Here is a 22387-nt window from a genome sequence, read left to right as displayed (position 1 = left end):
TGAATACAGGTTGGCTCACCAGTGCTTAAAAGGGTGGGTTGATAAGCATCAAGAAAGGATTCTATTAGCTTACCTCTCTTGTCAATTGTTGGAGATCCCCACAGCGAATGATGTGCATTGAAGTCTTGGAGAATGGAGATGGTAGCTGGTCTATTAGATTTTCTAGGTCATTTGAAGAGAATGAGAAATTAGGAGGGATATATATTGATCTTACTGTAAGAGTGATGCCAATTACAATGTGCACTGCCACTGCTTCAAAAGGGGTCTGAAGAGCAATATGTTTCAATGAAACGTTGTTTCTAACAAGAATCACCACTCCTCCATGGGATGGCGAGTCAATACTCCTATCTCGTCTGAAGATGGTGTAATTTTTAATGGTAGGACACACTCAATGTGTCCTACCATTAGCAGTCAATGAGATCATATAAATCAGGCATGTCAAGCATCCAGCCCTTTGCAAGCACACACACCTGCGGCCCGCACAAAGGACACTGTAGCGATTCGCAAAATCTGTTAATTGAAGTAATTTAGGTAATTTAGAATTTTGAATATCGCGCACGGCTGACTTATGACAAGAATACTAGCATTCTTGCCAATTTATTGGTGTAGGTACCTGGTCCTGATCCGAATTCCACGGCCCACAAGTGGAAAAGGTTCCTCTCTCGTTAAGGTAAACCGCTAGGCCTGAGTGAGAGAGTGGAACCAACAAGCATGGGGTAAAAACCCATTTATCTCGCTCGTAACAATACATAAACTGGCCTAAATTTCGTTTCAGTTTTTTAACCGGCGATTTTATTTTTAATTTAATTTTATTATTTTTTCAGATTCCACATCATCTTTAAAAATGGCTAGTGCTTCTCCAGCTAAGAGAAAAAGGAAACTGAACAAAGAAGGGCGAGTGTTTCAAGAAAAATGGGAATTACAGTATTTTTGCACAACGGTGAATGGAAAGATACAATGTTTAATTTGCAACAAAAGCATTGCCATGCCAAAAGAGTACAACTTGAAAAGACATTATGAAATGAACCATCGATCTTACGATAAATATGAAGGCCCAATGTGTGTCTCAAGACTCAAGGAATTGAAGGCTAACATGAGACAGCAACAGACTTGTTTTACAAAAATTGAGAAGGGGAATGTCGCTTCCGTTACTGCAAGCTATGAACTCAGCCGAATGATCGCCATGAGTGGGAAATCTTACAGTGAAGGAGATTTCATAAAGCAATGCCTTGTAAAAACGGCTCGAATTGTGTGTCCAGAGAAAACACACTTATTCAAAGATATTTCATTAACCAGGAACACTGTTGCTGAACGGATTGATGAAATGTCAAGTGATTTGAAACAACAGTTGAAGGCCACATCATCAAGATTTGAGCATTTTTCTATTGCTATTGATGAGACCGTTGACATCACTGGAATAGCACAGCTTGCGGTTTTCATCAGGGCTTGTGACAGTGAATTTAATATTTATGAAGAACTGATCCCTATAAGCCAGGACATCTTTGAGAAAGTCGAGCAGGTTCTGCATGACTATGGTTTGGATTTGAGTAAACTTGCATGCTTATCTACTGACGGTGCTGTGAATATGGTTGGCAGACATAATGGTGTTGCTGCCATGTTATGAACAAAAATAGAAAACTCGCATCCAGATTCATCATTTGCACATTTTCACTGCATTATTCATCAGCAAAATTTGTGTTCAAAGATTTTAAAATTGGATCATGTGCTTAGTTTGGTCACAAAGACAGTGAACTATATCAGAGGCCATGCTCTCAACCACCATCAATTCAGTCAGTTGTTGGAAGATATGGATAATCAGTTTACCGATGTTCCATTCTACACAGAATGTCCGCTGGTTGTCATGTCACAAAGTGCTGAAAAGATTTTATTTGTTGAGACAAGAAATAATTATGTTTTGGAGATGAAAGGTCAAAACGTGGATGAAATAAAAGATGAAAGTTGGCTCCAGGATCTGGCTTTTGCTGTGAACATTACTGCACAATTAACTGATCTTAATTTGAAATTACAAGGTGAAAACAAACTCATCACTCAGTTGTATGATGACATCAAGTGCTTCATTACAAAACTAAGCTTATGGAAGTCACAGTTTTCAAATGAAAATTTAGTTCATTTTCCTAAATGCAAAGAGCTGAAAAACACTGCCAATACTGAGTCTGTACTTAGCTTTGCTAAGTATGACAGTCACCTGGAATTGAATTTCAGGAAAGATTTCGTGATTTCTCATCTTTTGAACACCACTTTGCATTATTCTCAGCACCATTCACCTCTGATGTTGCCAAGGCAGAAGAAAGGCTGCAGATGGAACTATTAGAAATGTAGTTGGATTCTACACTCAGAGCAAAGTATCTTGAAGTGGGGATACCTCGTTTCTTTTCATACCTTCCTGAAAAGTTTAAAAACTTCAGAAAGTTTGCCACAAGGATTATAGCAATGTTCGGTTCTACCTGTGTGTGTGTGAACAGTTATTTTCCTTCATGAAATCAACAAAAACTTCTCAGAGAACAAGACTGACTGATCAATACCTCTCATCTCTGATGAAAGTTGGAACTGCACAGACATTTCAGACAAACATAGCAAAAACTGTCATTAAAACGAGGTGTCAAGCCTCAGGATAAAACACTAAAAACAGTCATAAATAAATGTTCGTTTTGAACTGTTGTAATTTTTGTACAATGTATTTGTTGCTGTTGCATACAAGTCTATGTTGCCGTTTAAAATTTCTTTTTTTTTTTTTTTTCTTTTGTTAAACTACTTCATTACTTTGCATTCATGAATGTGGCTAGCCACTAAACCATTTGTATGCACATTGTATGTTTCTAAGTTTAAGTAATAAAAATATTCTGTAATAATTTTTATTAAATGACTTCAACTAGTTGTTGTGTGTGGCCCTCATGACAACACAAATGTGATCCATATGGCCCTCAGTTTGATATGCCTGATATAAATCATTTTTTGTATTGCAAAAGGCTCTACAATTCCATTGGAGGAATATTTCCATTACATTGTTTATTTTTGTTTCTGACTGCTTTTTAGTTGAGACTTGTTTGTATCGATCCAATTTCGCTTTGTCTTTCTTTGGAAAGTAGGGACGTGTGATGTCCATCTCATCAATCGCATAAAGTTCTAATATACCCTCATCTGATTCATTGTGTTGTTCAACATCCATTTCTGTTGAAACTGGTGGGTTCAGTACCTTAGTTTCTGCCACTTTTGGTTTTGCTGTTGGAGGCACGTCGACTGGAATGGTAATTGGGGTGTTACTGGCTTGTTAAGTTTTTTTGTTTTGAAGGACACTGTTTAGAAGCAGAGAGCATGGAACGTGCCCAATCAGCGATGGATATATTTGGAGGAACTGTAATATCTGTTTAAATACCTACTGACTGAAATTCTTTAGCAGCAGTGGCATATGTGTGCTTTGGTTCTGTTTTAAGTATTTGTCTTCTCGCCTCTGAGTATGTGACTTTGTTCTCGACTTTATATTTTTGGGTGTTTTTCCCTTGTTTCCATAATTCGCATATTTTGGAAAAAGCTGGGTGATTACCCTTACAGTTTGGGCAATGAGAAGTAGCAGTACATTCAGATTGATTATGCTCCTTTGATCGGCAATTAGGACATATCGCCTCACCTCTACATGCAGTTTGGGAGTGTCCATATTTTTGGCACTTATAGCACCTGATTGGGTTCGGGATGTAAGGACGGTCATGTCAATGAAGATAGCCTGCGTTAACAGATGTTGGTAGGATAGGAGAGCTAAAAGTGAGTACAAGAATACCATCTTTCCAAGTCAGGATTCTCCTTACTTGGATTACCGCCGTAGTCTAGTGGTCAGGCGCGCGGGTGCCTAAGTACACGTGCCTTGAGTGACCGGGTTCAAGCCCGTGACTACTGAATACGGTGCTGTTTCTTGTATTCAATCTATCATGCGAACTCCTCTGACCGTTTGGTCATCCCGGAGTATAAACAGAAAATTTATTTATTTTTGTTCACGAAGTTCTTGGACTATTTCCTCCTCTGATACATTTAATAAGTCCCATTCTGCAATTACTCTCTTCGAGGAGTTTAGGGTGGCATGAAGAGTAACTTTTATTGGTCGTCTACCAAAGGTAGTAAGCTTTAATAACTTTGCAGAATGTTGGGATTTCATGGTCTCTACCAGAATATCTTCGGACTGGAGTCGCCTTACCATTTTCAGTGGGCCTGCAGCAGACTCAATACATTTCTGAGAGGCTGGTCTGAGAGAGAGAGAGAGAGAGAGAGAGAGAGAGAGAGAGAGAGAGAGCAAAATGAGGAATGATGGTGTCTCCTCTTGAGGGGTTGAGAGAAGTCATTTTCATTGTCATTTGTGTCTCGTCTTGAGCTCAATGGCTCTAAAGGTGGATACATATTGTTATCCATCTTTGTTCCTTTCAGCCCTGGGAGAGTGGATTTCTTCTCCCAGGTTACCGGTCCCACCACGGGGAGGCAGGAGCAGTGCCACTAGAGTGACCAAGCAGTATAAAAGTTAGTACGTTAATTTAAGAAAAAAAAGAAGAAAGGTGTTTTTCCTTTCTTAAACTTGCTTACAATTTGTAAGACTAAGTTTCCTATTAATAGAAAAGTAAAAAAACTTTTATAACTGAAACAAAACTATATCTTTGAGAAAAGGCTCTAGAAATCACTCGGGAAATCACTTGATCACTATAACGCTTGGCACCCGGAGCCATTATATTTTGTGACAAGCTAGTTTTAAACTCAGAGAAACGGGTAAGAACAAGCTAGTTTTAAACTCAGAGAAACTCAGAGAAACGGCCCACAAGGTGGGCAACCCTACCTTATGTAACGGATAATGGAAAATAACAAGCTTCCAAAAATATTCATTCAGCACCTGCTAGAATTTGATACACTTCTGGCATCCCCTTCCCTAAAAAAATTCTTCATGTGGAAATGTAGATGCAAAATACCTATTCAATTTGTCAGCAACTTGAACAGATTCATTAACAGTTAAAAACCATTTATATTCTAGTGGACCTATGTGATTCATCCCCTTCCTTCTAGTGTTTACATAAGTAAAGAAGTCTTTGCTGTTTGTCTTTGTATTCTTTACCAGAGACTTTCATAATCTGCCTTAGCTTGCCTAATCTCCTTGTGACTTGATTGCAGAATAGGTTATATCTACTGCAGGCTTCTGTATCTCCCAATAATGAGTCTCATCAGTACATCTGACATCCATCATCTGCTTAACTGCTTCAATACTGCAGAACTAGGAATGTTTGACTACAATTCAAAAAGAAGTTCAAAACTTATTAGCCAGTGTTTATACATATATTAAGGAAATTTGAAAATCACTTCGTCCAAGAAAATATCAGCTAACCAACAGAAATGAAATTCACTATATCTTTTAAGAAATTGATCATGCCAGCCTTCAAAAACAGTATGTAAAGTACAGTAAGCAAAACAAAAAATTCAGGAATCAGAGGCTGAACATAACTTGTTTTAAGTACCAAGTATTAAAACAAACAAACAAAACTTTTTAACTGCTGAGGTCACGAGAAATCATACACAGGTAGTCCTAAAATTACAAAAGTTAAAGATTCACATTTACACACGTGCAAATTGCTTTCTTTGAACCATTCTTCAAAATATACAATGCATTTTGAGTTAATGTCATTCAATATCAACCGGTCACTAGGAATAAACAATCCTTTAAAGAGTAATTTTAGTCTTTTAGGAAACAGTTTATAAATATATATATATATATATATATATATATATCACATAATAAAAAAGATATACAAGATATTGCCAATTTTTAAGGTCATTTTGATCCTCACAAACTGATGATTTTGTAAATATTTAAACATTCTTCTGCACAAATGGAATATTTCCCAAATGAAAGTGCAAGCAACAAAAGGAAAGAGGAGGGGTCAAATTAATCTTCATGCAACCACAAATTAATTAATAAAAACTAAATAAAAAAAATAATAATAATACATGCAGTACTCACGTCATATCTATTTCATTAAAAGTTGTAAGCATTGCATAAGTATTTTGTGCTTCCTTTAAGCGCTGTGAAATGCGCTGCCTCATACGATTCATTTTCACCTAAAAAAAAGTAAAAATAAATAAGCTTTAATCACTTGAAGAATCACTAATTAAATTAATTACATTATCATTACATAAATTTATATCAGCAGAGCTAAAAAATGTCAAGGATGATTTCAAGTCTGAAGGTCTGCATTAAAATATGAAAAAATACTCTAAGATTGGGTAAGAAAGACTGACAATGGACCATATATCTTCTGAAATGTGCACACACATTATAAAACTCAGACTAAAAAAAATTCTGCATGTTTTTATGCTTATTAACATTAGCAGAGGCATATGGTGCAAGAAAGAAAGTGTATACAGCATCAGCCAAAGGGGGGGAAAACCTCCCTATTTCACCCATCCATTTGCACCAAAAGTTTGTCCAGTTCTTCCTTGAATTTATTTAAGCTATCAACTTCCACAATGACAGGAAGTTTGTTCCAGCAATCAACTACCCGCTGGCTAAAGGGAAATTTCCACACATATATTTTACAACTGTCTTTCCTCAATTTGAATTTACGCCCCCCTCAAGTTTGTAATCTGAGCAAGAGGAAGAATCCCATCAGCACTGAGTCTGCTCAAACCATTCAAAGCCTTATACACATCAATCAGATCATCTCGCAGATGCTTAGTCTCCAGACACTGCAATTTGCAGAGCTTAAGCCTTTCTTGGTAAGAGCAAGGACCCCTTTGCTACCCTCACCAATCTTGCTCTTGTCTATATGCATTCTAGCAACTCTACATCCTTCCTAAAATGAGGCCCCAGACCTACACGCAGTACTCAAGGTGTGGCCTGACCATTGCCTTATGCAAAGGGATAATCACCTTATCCCTTTTAGCAAAATGCCTGAATATCATTGACAAGACCACATGACCTGCTCTGGCAGCCTGTCTGCACTGGTCAGAAAACTTCTTATCTGACTGCACAATTATCCCCAGGTCTTTTTAATTCTCCACTACCCTGAGTGCAGTAAAAAAAAAAATTTTTTTTTTTTTTTTTTACGTTTCTCTGGGGTTGCTGCTACCCATATGTAGTAATTTGCATTTGTCAATATTAAACTTCAGTTGCCACTTCTCAGCCCATCTGCCCAACTTTTCTATAGCCCGTTGCAGTAGCATAGTGTCATTACTATTATTAACCATCTTGCTAACCTTTGTATCATCTGCAAACTTGGACATTAAACCTGATATACCTTCTTCAATATCATTGATAAATATACAAAACAACTATCGACCCAACACCACTGTAGGATTCCAATAATAACATCAGTCCACGAAGAGCAGTGTCCATTGTTTACCACTCTGTTTTCTCCCACACAGCCACCCCTTTATCCATTGTCTTTATCTTTTGCATGGTAATACTGAAACATATATAACTGTTGCTGTTTTCAGATATTTTAATGGAACCACAACAAACAATATCCATTTTACACAGAAGAGAATCTTGCTTTTCCCCTTCCTAAATTAATAAATGGAAAGATTTAGAAACTACAAAAGAAAGAAATTCAACATTACACAAGGTCAGTGGAATATAAAACCATAATTTTTTTTCCCTCATTTCTTAAAATAAATTCTCTTTTAAAAGTATGTATTTTTGAAGGCATGAGATTTGCATTTCATATAAACATGAAAAGATTAATACATCCCAGTGTAACTGGAAAATACTGATACATCTACTATACTCCTCTACAAAAGTCGTTGTGAATGAACTGTTATTTTCCGTAAAATAAAACAGCATCTTAAATTAGTGGAATAATATAGTGTCTGTAATAATAATGTCCTAAATAACTGGAATTTTATTTTCAAATTGATTTGTTAACATTTGCTGCCTTCAGATAGACTGTTATTGCTATGTTTAAATCACTGCTTTATTTGCAACCTTTACATGTCCTTGGTAATAGTAATAGCCACAAGCTTTTGTTGCACTGGCAAAAAAAAACCAAAAAAAAAAAAAAAAAACACACCCAGTCATACAAATTATATGCTTTCCTTCTCTTTAGCATTAGCAGGGGCATATGATGCAAGAAAGCAAGCTTATGCAGCATCAGCCAAAAAAAAAAAAAAAACTCCCATTTCACCCCTCCGTTCATTTGAAATACTTGTACAGCTGAGCCTTAAATTTATTTAGGCTACCAACTTCCACAACAAGGGATGGAAGTCTGTTCCACCAACTACCCGCTGGCTAAAGGCAAATTTCCGCACATCTATCCTACATCTGTCTTTCCTCAATTTGAATTTATGCCCTCTCAGGTGATTATTCTGAGCGAGAGGAAGAATCCCATCAGCATTGAGCATGCTCAAACCATTCAAGGCCTTATACACCTCTATCAGATCACCTCGCTGGTGCCTAGTCTCCAGACACTGTAATTTGCAAAACTTAAGCCTTTCTTCGTAAGAGCAACCCTTTGTTCCATTCACTAATCTTGTTGCCCTTCTCTGTGCTCGTTCCAGCAGCTCTACATCCTACTTGAGATGAGGCCTCCAGACCTGTATACAGTACTCAAGGTGTGGCCTGACCATTGCCTTATACAAGGGAATAATATAAGTAACTATCCAGTTGACTGCTGAATCAATTCAAACTGCCAGCCTCAACTATCTGCAGCAACAACTTGTTCCAGCAATCAACAAACTCATTGGCTAAAAGAAAACTTCCTACAATCTAATACACTGGTGTGCAAAACTTAAGGACCAGTCAGGTTTTCACCTGTAGCTTCTCATAGGAGTGGCCTGGATATAGGAAAAGCATACCAAAGGAACCTCGTGAGGTACAGAAATGAAGGAAACAACGGAAACAAAATGGTACAGAGGGACTTTATTCAAAAATAGAAACATAGCATTGGCTGCCAAGATACAGATGCATCACTGCCAAAGATGGAACTAAGGGAAGAGGTGGTCCTCGGTAGGAGATATAGCCACCACTAATGTCGATTCAGGCTTTGCACTGCCTGTCCATACTTAGAACAATGTTGTTGATAAGTTCTTGTGGTAACATCGTCCATTCCTCTGTCAGCGCCACCTTCAACTGGTGAACATTTTCTTGCGGGTGTGAACGTGCCGCTAGGCATCTCCACGGAGCATCCCACATGTGTTCGATGGGATTTAGATCAGTGGAACGGGCAGGCCAATCCATGCGAATTATGTCCTCACTTTCCAAAAGCATATCAACAGCTGATGTGTGGCGTTATCATCCATAAACACAAACTTGGGGCAAATGGCACCTAGGAAAAGATGCACATGGGGAAAGATTACCTCAGTACAGTAGTGTGCACCAGTTACAGTACCACCTTCCAGTATCTGGAGTTGTGTACGTCCATCCAAGATAACACCTCCCCAGATGAGAACACACTTCAATCGCCATATCAATCCCTTTCAGTGATGTTTGCAGAGTGATGCTGTGTGCCAACCTCTCGCCAGATTAGCTGACATCCAGAATCACTGCTGAGAACTGAATCTATTCTCATCAGTAAAGAGTACTTTACCCCACTGCGCTGCTGTCCAGTCCTTGTGTTCAATGCACCACTGTAAACGGAGTCTCCGATAGGCAGGTGTTAAAGGGACACAGCATACTGGCTGCCGGACAAACAGATCACCTTTGTCGAATCACCTGGCCACAGTAAACCGTGATATCCTGCATCCTGTGCAGCTTGTTTGCAATGGATCCCACTGTCTCGTGTTGGTCCCTCTTGGCCTGTAGGAGTATATAGCAGTTATCATTGGGCGTTGCTTTTCATGGACAACCACCACTGGTCCTTCGAACAGCTGTACCTGTCGTTCCGAAGGCCGACCACGCACGTCAGATGATGCTAGAGGCAATACCGAACTCTGCAGCCACACTCCTCACGCTTCGACCTTCCCAATTATTCGACCCCAGGTAAAGTCATCCAGATGTTGTCTACTGGCCATTTCAGTGTCTGTAGCACTGTATGAAACCAATCGAACGTCTATAACAATCGTGCTCACCATTCAGTAATTTGCACATAACTGCTGAACTGTTGCTTTTATCTGTTTATGTGAGCCCTCTCATCATGATTCAAATTTTTGCATGTGCACCAGCTTTCTACTGAATGACCACAGTTATGCAAATCGCCACAGGCTATTTCGTTTGATTTTGTGGTTGCAACCTTTAGAAATATTGTTGGTCCTTAAGCTTTGCACACCAATGTATAAACCTCAACCCCTGTAATGTGAATTTTTGGTCACTAGTTCTGGAATTCTTTACAACAGTGAAAATCCCACCTTCATTCATTTTACTAATCCCACTCAAGGCCTTATAAACCTCAATAAGGTAATTTCTGAGGTGCCTGGTTGCCTAGTTCTACATATATGTAGCCCATATATACAGAGTCTTTCCTTTAGCCAATCTCGGCATTTGAGTTGCCTCTCTTTGGATCATTTCAAGAATCCGATTGTCTTTTTTCAGACGAAATCTCCATTTTGAACACAGTAGTATCCCAAAGTGGTCTTACAATTGCCTTATACAGTGGGATTATGACCTCCCTATCTCTAGATGATAATGTAAAATAAATAACTGATAGAATACCATGGGCTTTCCTGGCTGCCTGTTTACACTTTTCAGAAAACTTCACATCTGCTCGTATCATAACTCCCAGATCACTTTCTTCTGCTACTGTTTTTAATTCAACCCCCAACAAGTGAATAATTTATTTACGGGTTGCTATTCCCCAAGTGTAAGACTTTGCATTTAGCTGCATTAAAACATAGCTGCCACTTCTCTGACCATCTTTTAAGTCTATTCAAGTCATCCTGGAGGAGCATTGCTTGGCACTGAACATTAAATGACTCTGCCAATCTTTACGTCATCTGCAAATTTTGACATCACACCTTTTATCCCTTCATCAATTTCATTTATGAAAATGAGAAGCAACAATGGTCCTAGAACCAATGCTCGGGGAGCCTGCCATGACATGACACCAATCTGAAGGATATCCATTAATCATAACCCTCTGCTTTCTACCCTGCAGCCACTCAACAATCCATCTTAGAATCATTCCAGTAATCCCAACCTGTTCCAGCTTATTACAGTAAACTCTCATGACAGAATGAGTCAAGTGCTTTGCTAAAATCCAAATAAACTATGTCGAAATTGTTCCGTACATCCAGCTAATGAGTAACTGTGTCAAAATAGCCTACTAAGTTAGTTAAACATGATTTTCCCTTAACAAAACCATGTTGTGTGTCCTTCAGAATGTCATATATATCTAAATGTCTGGATTGCACTCTTAAACATTGTCTCTAAGATTTTCCCTACCACTTAAGTCTGACTAATCAGTCTGTATGTACCAACTTCACTCTGAGAACTATCTTTATGTATTGGCAATACATTTACACTTCTCTAATCCAAAGGAATCACACCAAAATCCAAAGATGCCCTCATAATTAACCTCAGTGGTTCAATACACTCCCTGGCAGTCTCTCTCAAAACTACCAGGTACACGCAATCAACTCCGGGAGCCTTATTTGCTTTTGTTCTCAAAAGTCTTTCTAATAAACAGTCATCTGTAATTATGAAATCACTAATTTCATATGGCTGTCTCACTCACACAGCCTCTTCTCGGCATCAAGGGTCTTTCATCAGTTTGATTTGATTTGGATTTTTATTGGCGCATTAGCAACTAAGGCTATAATGTGCCAAAACCAGGTCACATATAAAAAATTAAACATTTGGTGACCTAATTAGTTAGGCCACCATGTTGAGATATAATAACAGATATAAAAAGTATAAAAGTAAAACATATATCAACAAAGAAATAACAATAAAAGGTAAATTTTAAATACAAGTAAAAACGTTTACTGATTTTAAATAGCTAAAAACAGCAGACACATGGTCATTGTCGGATAAAATCTGACTGAGTGTATAAGGCTCAGCCAGATGACTGAAAGCAGTAAAATAAAAATCACGTTTGTGTCTAAAACGTGGACACTCGGTTAAAATATGACAAATACTTAAAATGGTGTCACAGTTCTCACACATAGGACAATCATCTGCCCTCAGCAGAAATGCATATGTAAGATGACTGTGTCCTATGCGGAAGCGAGCTAGAACAACTTCCTCTTTGCGATTCCTGCGCAGACTAGACTGCCAGTGTCTGATTACAGGCTTTATCTGATAGAGCTTGTTTGTGACTTGCTGATGCCAAGATTGATGCCACTGGGAGAGTAATTTAGCATTTATTAGCTGCCCATAGTCTGTATAGGGGACTAACAGGCAAAGAGTGCTATGGAGGTTCTGGCAATCTGGCCGTGGCATCTGCCAGTTCATTACCCCTGATCCCAATGCGGCTTGGGATCCAGCAGAAACGGATGTCGAATGAACACTCAAACAGGGAATGTAGCGTCTGCTGAATCCGGGTCACAAATGGATGAGGATTATACTTCATACCCGATAAAGCCTGCCGTGTACTTAAAGAGTCAGTGTACACCATACATCTTTGGTGCTTACAGGTTGTAATGTGATCCAAGGCTAGCTCTATAGCATACAACTCAGCTGTATATATGATGCATTCGTGGGGAATCTTCCCAGTACTGTCTGGAAAGATAACAGCAGATCCAACAGACAACTTCGACTTTGAGCCATCAGTGAAGGCAGGCAAGAAGTCGGAATATTCGGCCCGGTGGGCAACGTAGAGTTGGTGGTAGACAGAAGATGGAGTTATGGACTTACCCCAATTTTTAAGGGAGAAGTCACATGATGGTAAGCGAGCATGCCAGGGTGGAAGTGGTTGCCTTGGTGACTGGGTAACATTGTCTACCATGATTTCGAGCTCTCTGAGCAGCTCTTGGACACGGATACCAAAAGGCCGGTTGGCAGTCTGATGAATGTTATATAGGTTTTCCCATCGTGGCTTGCAAATGGATGTCCATGTAGGGTTGTCTGGCAGGGATTTTAATTTAAAGGTATATTTTAAAGACAACTGCTTTCGTCGGAATGACAGTGGTGCTTCAGTTGCTTCAACATATGAACTCTGGACAGGGGGATGTTCTAAATGCTCCAGTAACAATACAGATGGCTTGGTGGTGAACTGGGTCCACCCACCTAAGTACGCTGTTTCTAGCCGATGCATACACTTGGGATCCATAGTCTAGTTTAGAACGGACAAGCACACAATAGAGGCTGAGTAAAGTGGATCGGTCTGCTCCCCATTTATTGGAGGAGATAGCACGTAGAAGGTTTAATCCTCTCGTGCACTTTGTGCGCAGTTGACGGATATAGGGTAAAAATGTCAACTTCTTGTTGAAAATGTGCCCCAAGAAATTTGTCTTGGGTGCTACTGGAATGATCTCTTTTCCGAGTTTAAGTTCTGATTCAAGGTGAAGGTTCCGTTTGTGACAAAAGTGTACGCAGACAGTCTTCTGTGGCGAGAACCTAAACCATTAGTCACTGCCCAAGAGTTGACATGGTCAATGGCATGCTGCAATTGTCTTTCAATGACCCTCATATTGCATGATTGCAAAACATATGCTAACGTCATCTACAAAGAGGGCACTGTTTACGGTTAGAGGAAGTTGTTCAGTTATAGAGTTAACTTTGATAGCAAAAAGCGTAACACTTAAAACTGATCCTTGTGGAACTCCCTTCAGTAAAAACCGATGCAAAGTACCTATTCAATTCATCCGCAACATCGGCTGGGTTATCTAAGACTTTCCCACGCCCGGTGCACAAGGGTCTGATTTGATTAGCTTTCTTCTTCGTTGTATCACGAAAAATTTCTTGTTCCCATTATTTTTTCTCTTAGCCAATGCTTTCTCATATGCAACCTTGGCCTCCCTAACCTAATTTATAGTGCTATTACAGATCAGTTTGTACCCATTATAGGCTTCAGTACTTTTCATCACTCTGTAACTATCCTATGCTATCTTTTTCTGCTATATATGACCGACCAGCTCCAGAGTTATACATTTTGGCATCTTGTCCTGCAATATTTTCTTAATGGTATGTATGCATTCATGGCTTCTGTGAGATTTTTGCTTTAAAGGTATTCCATAATTCAAGTGTATTTGCCATCACTTGGCAATCTGCCCAATTAATAGATGTCATATAAAAGACTTGCAGTCATATTGCAGACTTGCAGCTAGCAGTCATATGGCTCAGTCTCACTCATGCAGCCTCTTCTTGGCATAAAGGGTCTTTCATCAGAAAAAAACCGATTACAAACCTAACTTAACCTTCTGAAGTTAAAACTTGTGCTTTTACATTTAACTACTGTAACATCTTTCTTCACCTTCCAACTGACAACTGCATAATCACTTCTGGTTATGTTTCCTGTACTAAAGGTTCCTGTACTAAAGCCCTGCAATGTCATCTGATTTGTTAGTAATGATGAGGTCAAGAATATTCTCACCCCTAGTACTTTCTCTAACATGCTGGTACAAATAATAGTCATCTAGTTTATTTAAAAAAAAAAAAAAAAATTTCCCCATGACGACTTCCCCTCCTATGCAATTTAGAAGTTCACCTATAATAAGACATTTGTGCTTGCTTGCTTGCCCATTCCATCTGCATGTAGAGACTCTCATCATATTCTTCACAATCTTCCAGTCTGTAGATTACTCCCTCTAATTATACCTTTGCTTCCAACTAACTCACACCACACAGATTCTATGTTGGCAAACTTAACTTCAGACTCAGCAAAAGCTCTTTTCACACTCAGACTGTAATTTTGATAAGGAGCATGACCCCTCCACCCCTTCTGTCTTCCCTAAATATATTATACTACATAAATGAGAACTTACATATGCTCAATTTTTTCTACATTCTATTAGTTTTGAAGTTTAACATTGACAAATGTAAAGTACTACACATGGGAAACAGCAACCCCAGAGCAACGTATCAACTCTGTGGTACTACACTGACAGTGGTAGAGAATGAAAGGGACCTGGGGGTGGTTGTGCAGGCAGATATGAAGTTCTCTGAGCAGTGCAGATGGGCTGCAAGAGTAGCTCATGGTGTATTGTCAATGATATATAGGAATTTTTCTAGCAGGGATAAGGAGGTGATTATTCCCTTGTATAAGGCAATGGTCAGGCCACACCTGGAGTACTGTATACAGGTCTGGAAGCCTCATTTCAAGAAGGATGTAGAGCTGCTGGAATGAGTACAGAGAAGGGCAACAAGATTAGTGAATGGAACAAAGGGGTGCTCTTACGAAGAAAGGCTTAAGTTTTGCAAATTACAGTGTCTGGAGACTAGGCACCAGCGAGGTGATCTGATAGAGGTGTATAAGGCCTTGAATGGTTTGAGCATGCTCAATGCTGATGGGATTCTTCCTCTCGCTCAGAATAATCACCTGAGAGGGCATAAATTCAAATTGAGGAAAGACGTGCAGAAATTTGCCTTTAGCCAGTGGGTGGTTGGTTGGTGGAACAGACTTCCATCCCTTGTCGTGGAAGTTGATAGCCTAAATAAGTTTAAGGCTCAGTTGGACAGGTATTTTGAACGAACAGAGGGGTGAAGTGGAAGTGTTTTTTTTTTTTTTTTTTTTTTTTTTGGCTGATGCTGCATAAGCTTGCTTTCTTGCATCAAATGCCTCTACTAATGCTAGTATTTTAGAAATAAACAGGGAGTTACCTTTTATTCAGTCAGTAGGATTTCTTCTTTACCAAATCTCCTTATGCGAATAAATTACGAAATGATACGTTGAAACAAAATTACATAATTTAAAACTCAATGTATTCCTCACTATTGACACATGGAGAGTCCAACACTCCAGAATCACAGTGGTGAACCACAACCCAATCCCAGAAATATTAAACTCCCCATGCAACCTCTAGTGATGGAAGAAATTTTGTCGTAAACGCAAATTTGGAATACGAATAAAATACTATTAAAATGAGATAAAAGTATGATAAAATAATGAAATTAAAAAAATTCCTTACTGTAATACGAATAAAATACTATTAAAATGCAATAAAACAATGAAATTAAAGAATTCCTCCCTTAAGCGGACTACAACTTTTCGACTAGTGTCATGTTCACAGGGTGAATGAAACTAACAAAACATGTGTATGTTAGGAACCTTATAAATAGGAGATTAGTCTTTGGTACGCATGCATTCGAATGACCACGAATCAGATATGAGAACATTCTATTAACATTCGTCGTCCATTTCTCATATCTGATTCGTGGTCATTCGAATGCATGTGTACAAAAGATTGTTTCAACAATCAACCACCCACTGGCTGAATGCAAACTTCTGCACATTTATCCTACAACCATCCTTCCTCAATTTGAATTCATGCACCCTCATGTGGTAGTCTGAGCAAGAAGAAGAAGAAGAATGCTATCATTTGAAATTGATTTCTCAGATTGCCAATTAACCAAAACAGAGCCTTACATCTGTTTATGCAGGGTGGAGTTTCACCTGAAAACCATAAAAGTATTTACCATGCTCCAACATCATCAAGAGATTTGTTAGGTCATAAAATTTTCAGAATATGTCATTTGTAATCAAAATAGTAAGTTTCATCTGTTTGTATTTGTCCATATACTACCTTAAAGAAAATTAACTGATACAAAGGAATGTGAACATTTGAAATGAATACACAAGTTATCTATTGCAGAAAAGGCTGTGACACTTTGCAAGTTCTCTTTCAAAATATACCATACACAGTATGGTATATTTTGGAAGGGAAAATTATTTTTAATACTGTTGTGTGTTACCTTATCCTACCTTACCTTTCTTTCGAAAAAAAAAAAAAAAACTACATTTATACAATGATATGTAAACTGCAGTATAGAAATGCAGTATTTTTTGCTTTTCACATGATAAAAATATGACCACCTGAAATCTAGAGAGTTCCAAGGTCCAGCAAGGATCATGTCCTGAGGTTGCTGAATTTGTTAGGTTTGGCTGTACAATAAATAATGGACAAAATGCAGCATTGTATTATGGTATTCTAACTGCTGGGAGGGTGAGAAGCCTAATATACTATAATAATTTAAAAAGAAGAAAATTAAATTAAATAATAACCCTCTGTTCTGTCCTTGAACCAGTAATTGCTGTGGCAGAACTAGTAGGTGGTAAGGGAGTAGGTTTGATGGCTGAGGTCGGTACTGATGAAATAGGTTGTTGTGGTTTCATCGGTGGTGGAGGAGGAGGAACACTTGTAGGTACAGGACCTGATATTTCTGCACTCAGAGGTAATGGCTGAGGAGGTGATGGCACTGCTGCTGCTGCTGTTGTTGGTGAAATCACAGGTGCCTCTTCTTTAGCAGAAACTGCATGATCTGCTGCTTTTGGAGGAGGTGCATCTCCTAATAAAAATTAACAGTAAATTATATCAAACCAGGTGATTGCCTTTATCTTATTTTGATAATCTTGATGTAGATAAAATAAATTTACTGCAAAAATTCACAAAATAAAAATAATACAATCCATGTATAAATTAAGAAAATTACACAAACCAATAGAACAAAAAAATTTCAAGTAAAAAGAGAGTGCATAAAAAACTCAAATACTAAGCACTAAAAATTTTTAAATAGAATAATAATGGCATATTGTTAATCTTGCATATTCAGTAATAAAAGGTTGCTCCAAAAAGTATAACAATAGACGTAATTAACAGCAGCATGTTATACATGGTGATACCTGATGAAGAGTGAAGGCACAACTTAATTCTAACTTGACAAAACATTTTAGGTTGTATGTATAGACCCTTCCGCATATGTAGTGTAATACAGTCAAACATAACAGGCTACTTATAGAAATGATCAAATGTGGAGCTGCACACTTTTATGCAAAAAGGCACGCAATCTATCAAAAATGTTTATCAGCTAGAAGAGGTGTATGACTCCAAAGTGATATTCCAGAAGCAAATGTGCAACTAAATTGTGCAAAACTTTGCTTTTAGTCAAAGTTTAATTAGTTGTTGAAAGAAACTCCCGCTTAATTTGGTATAAGCGGTGAATTAATGCAAATTTGAACAGAAAATGAGTGAAATACGTGGATGAAATAGATAAAAGAAATGGGTTACATTTAATATCTTTTTTCCCCATTTTCTATGACTGGTGCTTTGCTTCCTTCCATTCACTTTGCTAATATTAAATAGAGTATTATCCATCCCTCATGGCAAAAAAAAAAAAAAAAAAAAATCAATAGCAAATCAGTTAAGTTTCTAAATCTGCATATTTCCTACTTACATTTCTTTTCATCTCCTTCAACGTCCTTTCACCACTATCTTTTCTACCATTTCCAAATGAAGAAAAAAAGAATATAATATTGTTTTTAGTGTATTTTAACAATCACTCTCTCTCTCTCTTTGTGACTAAAAGCAAATTTTCATGCAATCTATACTGCAATGATCCTTCAATTTATGTCCTCCCCTCCCTTATTTATGTCATCTGAAAAAGAGTAAGGATGCTATCAGCATTTATTCAATTTATTTAATGCCTTAAACTGTTCAAGTCAGATCTCTTTGCAGGTGCCTACTTTCCAGAAGCTGCAATTAGTAGAACTTTCTTGGTGAGATATCCTTTTGCATCCCTGACTCTTGTTGCTAATCTAATTTAATTTATAGAGTGCCTACAGAATTGAACATGGCAAAAGAAACAAATTAGCGCAAAATACAGTAAAATCTCATTACGTTTACCATTTTAACAAAATTTTCACTATAATGAAAATATTTCTAGGTGTGGCCGGCTTCCCTCATTAATAGTTTTTTTTCTTTTTTGTTTAAATGAAATAGTTTTGACAAAAATTTCAATACAAATTTTTTCAAAGTCCATCTATGCCTAAAATGTATTGGTTTACAGTGAAAGAAAAAGCTTATGGTGAATTTATGAATTTCTATGGGAGCATTAGAGTTTTATAGTGTTATAGGGGTTATTATATTGTTCCACTTGGAGTCAAAAAATTGAAGTTTTAAAAGTGTGGCAAAAGAACCCTTTACTATGTATTGCAAACTTTTGAATGATAAAACAACTCTGCATGGTTTTCGATGTTTGTAAACTAATAGCTGTTTTTAACTCAGTTTTTTACACTAATTTCAGAAATGTTATTCATTTTTTTTTATATCTCATACCATTTTTTTTCACAAATTGCTTAAGTTGATGTCATCAGTTCTACTGCTGAATGTATTAAGTTAGGAGTAAATGCTGAGAATTTGTAAACAAAATCTACACATGTTGACAACATTGCCTTCGGTCATTTGTTTCTTGACCTTGAGGGTTCCACGAAGTGTTATTTATCAGTGTGAACTCGGTTTATTTTTGAGGTTATTGTGTCAAACTTGTGCTGAAAAGTGAGTAAAATGTCTTCATGCAAGTGTTTGAACAATCCTCACTTATTTTGTTATATTTGTGGAAGTTATGTAGTCCTCAAGCAGAGAAAAGATGTTACAGAATTTGTAAAAAATGTGTATTCTGCTTATTTTGGAGTGAATCTCTGTGACCAAGATAAGCGAGAGTGCATAGCACGCGTTCCTTGATTGGACCGGGGTTCAAGCCCGTGATTACTAAATACGATAAATATTTGTATTGACGATTTATTGTAAACTCTACTGACTTGGTTGTCGTGCCGGAGTATAAACTGAAAATTTATTTATTTATTTATTTAAACAATGGGCTCCACATAAAGTCTCTCGAAGCTGTGTTGAAGCATTGGGATTTTAGAAAAATGGTAAAAAGAAGGATATGCCATTTGCAATTCCCACGATTTGGCAGGAGCCTACAAACCACCTGTGATAACTGTTACTTTTGCTTAGTTAATGAAGAGCAGTGGTTCCCAACCTGTTTTGACTCGAGAATCTTTTTCAACATAATATTTTTATCGCAAATCACTAAGCCTATATTCTCATTCTCTGGAATCGTATAATAGTTCTGAATTTTTATTATAAAATATTTCCAGTACTATGTTTTTATAAGTGATATTGTGTAATAATAAAAATTATAATTAAGTACCTATACATAACAATGGTCTTTGGTTATGTACATAAGTACACAGCAATGGTTATGTACCTATACATAACAATGAAAATGAAAAAAAATTTAATATAGGAAACATTCATTTAACACAATATACTGTATGATAATGAACTAATCATAATGAATTGTGGGAGATGCGATTTCTTTCATTCGCAATTCTTTACTTTATATTTAATTTTATTTTATTGTTTATTATTAGTTATATTTTGTAGTTTACAAAAATATACCTATGTAAATCTAAGCAGATGCCATTACAGAATTTTTAGTGAACCACCAGTTGGGAAGAACTGCTGATGTAGAGGGATACAATGCAAAGAGTAAGAGGAGCATTGTATATCCTAAAACTCCATCTGTCATTTATTACGATTACTAACCATGTAGTGCAAGGAAGCCTGAGGCTTATGCTGCACCAGCTAAAAAAAAAAAATTCCAAGTTACCCTGAGAGAGAGAGAGAGAGAGAGAGAGAGAGAGAGAGAGAGAGAGTTGGAATAGAAGGGAATCACCAAAAAAAAAAGAAGAATGATGATATCCAGCTCAGGACCCTGGGTGTGCCAAGCCCATACTCACCAGATGTGAGTCCCTGGGGTCATATTATACCAGTCCTGCATGGAGATAACCTGCCAATTCCATACCCTCCACTTATATTGGAGAATGTAGCAGCAGACTGCTGAAAGTGAAGCTTCTGAAGATAAAACTGAAATCTACATGTCTGGGGACATTCAGTCCAGCTCTCAACTGTTTTCACAGCATCAACTCAATGATCTAGTAAGAGATTTAAATTTACCAAAGGAATCTGCAGAACTCCTTGGTTCCTTGTGCTGACTTCAAAGTAACAGGCATGTTACTGGAACAGCAATCTGGCTACACAAAAATGTCTTGCTTTTGGTGTGAGTGGGAAAGTCGGGTAAGGAGTAAAAGCATTGAGATGTCAAAGTTTGGCCAAAGAGGAGAAGTTTGTTGCCTGGATCAAAGAACATAGTTCACAAACCACCAGTAGACCCCAAAACTGTCCACCTTTCATCCTTGCACAAACTGGGTTTGATGAAATAGTTTTTGAAAGCTTTAGAACCTCAGGAAGGTTTCTGCTTCAATTACCTTTGTAATAAATTCCCATCAATCCCCCAAGAGAAGCTAAAATAGGGTATTTTTGTTTGACCACAAATTTGAAAACTGCTGAGGGACTGGGATTTTGAAGGAACTATGAATAAAAGAGAAAAACAGGTATGGATTTGCTTCAGGTCTACTGATGAGAACTTCTTAGGGAACAAAAAAAGATCCAGACTACAAAGTATATAGTTGAAAATATGTCGGCAAACTTCAAAAAGCTGGGCATCAAGGTACATTTTTTACATCGACTACTTCCCAGAAAATCTAAGAAGTGTTAGTGAAGAACAGGGCGAGAAGTTTCACTAGGGCATTAAAGACATGGAGATGAGCTATCAGGGGAGGTGAAATGTCAACATGATGGTTGACTATTGCTGGATGCTGAGGAAGGATTGTAAAGTAGAAGAATGCAAAAAAATCAAAAATCAAAGAAACGAAAATTTGTATTTTCACCTCTCATTTTAAAAATAGATCATAGATCCGTTTTTAAAATGAGAGGTGAGTGTTGAATGGACTTTTTACCACACTACCCTTTTAATAGTGTTTTCAAATGTATTTAAAAGTAAAACTTTGGTAAGTAGCATTTTGTTATAATTTCAGTGCACAAATTCTGCCAAAATTAATAAAAAATTGTGAAAAATCTAATTTTTCACAAAATCAAATCAAATTGCGAAAATGCTGATTTCATTTCTGAAATCAGCATTAGAAAATGGTTCAGAAACACTTTTTCTGAAAAAATTGAATTTTTTTCAAAATGTAGAGTAGTGTAATTTATGTGCCCTCTCCCTTTTAATATCCAACATAACCAGATGGTCAAGTGCACGAGTGCACTGGACCATCTGGTTATAGCACACACACATTTGAGTTGACTGTAGTTCAAGCCCAGATGACCACTAAATATAGTTAATGACTGTATTCACAGTAAAAATTGATAAACTTCTCTAACTCAGCCGTTGTGCCAGATATATATACTGCTCGACAAAATTAACAGAAAAAAAATGTTTTTCACGAATATTTTATTGAGAACAGTGTCGCCGAAAGTGAATATTTGATATAATAGGCATCCTAGCATGCAAATTCCAAGTATCCAAAAACTGAACTACCACCTTACAGAGCCACACATTATGCAAATTATATTATTCATGCCTAAAAAAACATGGATTTGGCTAGCTCAGTGGGTTAGCCACATCTCCACTACTCAGGATGGCAAGTTATCATCATTCAGATGAGTCTTTGAGATGGTGGGCCGTTCGCAA

General features: G+C 37.5%; 1 protein-coding gene across 1 annotated transcript in view; it reads right to left on the bottom strand.

Moving 5' to 3' along the window:
- Positions 1-22387, bottom strand: part of LOC150089839 (dihydrolipoyllysine-residue succinyltransferase component of 2-oxoglutarate dehydrogenase complex, mitochondrial) — a 286282-nt gene that overhangs the window by 124804 nt on the left and 139091 nt on the right. The window contains exons 8-9 of the mRNA XM_090389672.1: positions 17076-17359; positions 6005-6102 (exon numbers count right to left, since the gene is read on the bottom strand). Coding sequence (XP_090245798.1) covers positions 6005-6102; positions 17076-17359 — 382 coding nt within the window. The remainder of the gene's footprint in view (positions 1-6004; positions 6103-17075; positions 17360-22387) is intronic.

The sequence above is a fragment of the Mastigoproctus giganteus genome, chromosome 2, assembly GCF_048544385.1.
Source record: "Mastigoproctus giganteus isolate SK-2022 chromosome 2, ASM4854438v1, whole genome shotgun sequence".
NCBI lineage: Eukaryota > Metazoa > Arthropoda > Arachnida > Uropygi > Thelyphonidae > Mastigoproctus > Mastigoproctus giganteus.
The sequence above is the reverse complement of the archived record's forward strand: the minus strand, read 5'-3'. Positions and strand labels throughout refer to the sequence as shown.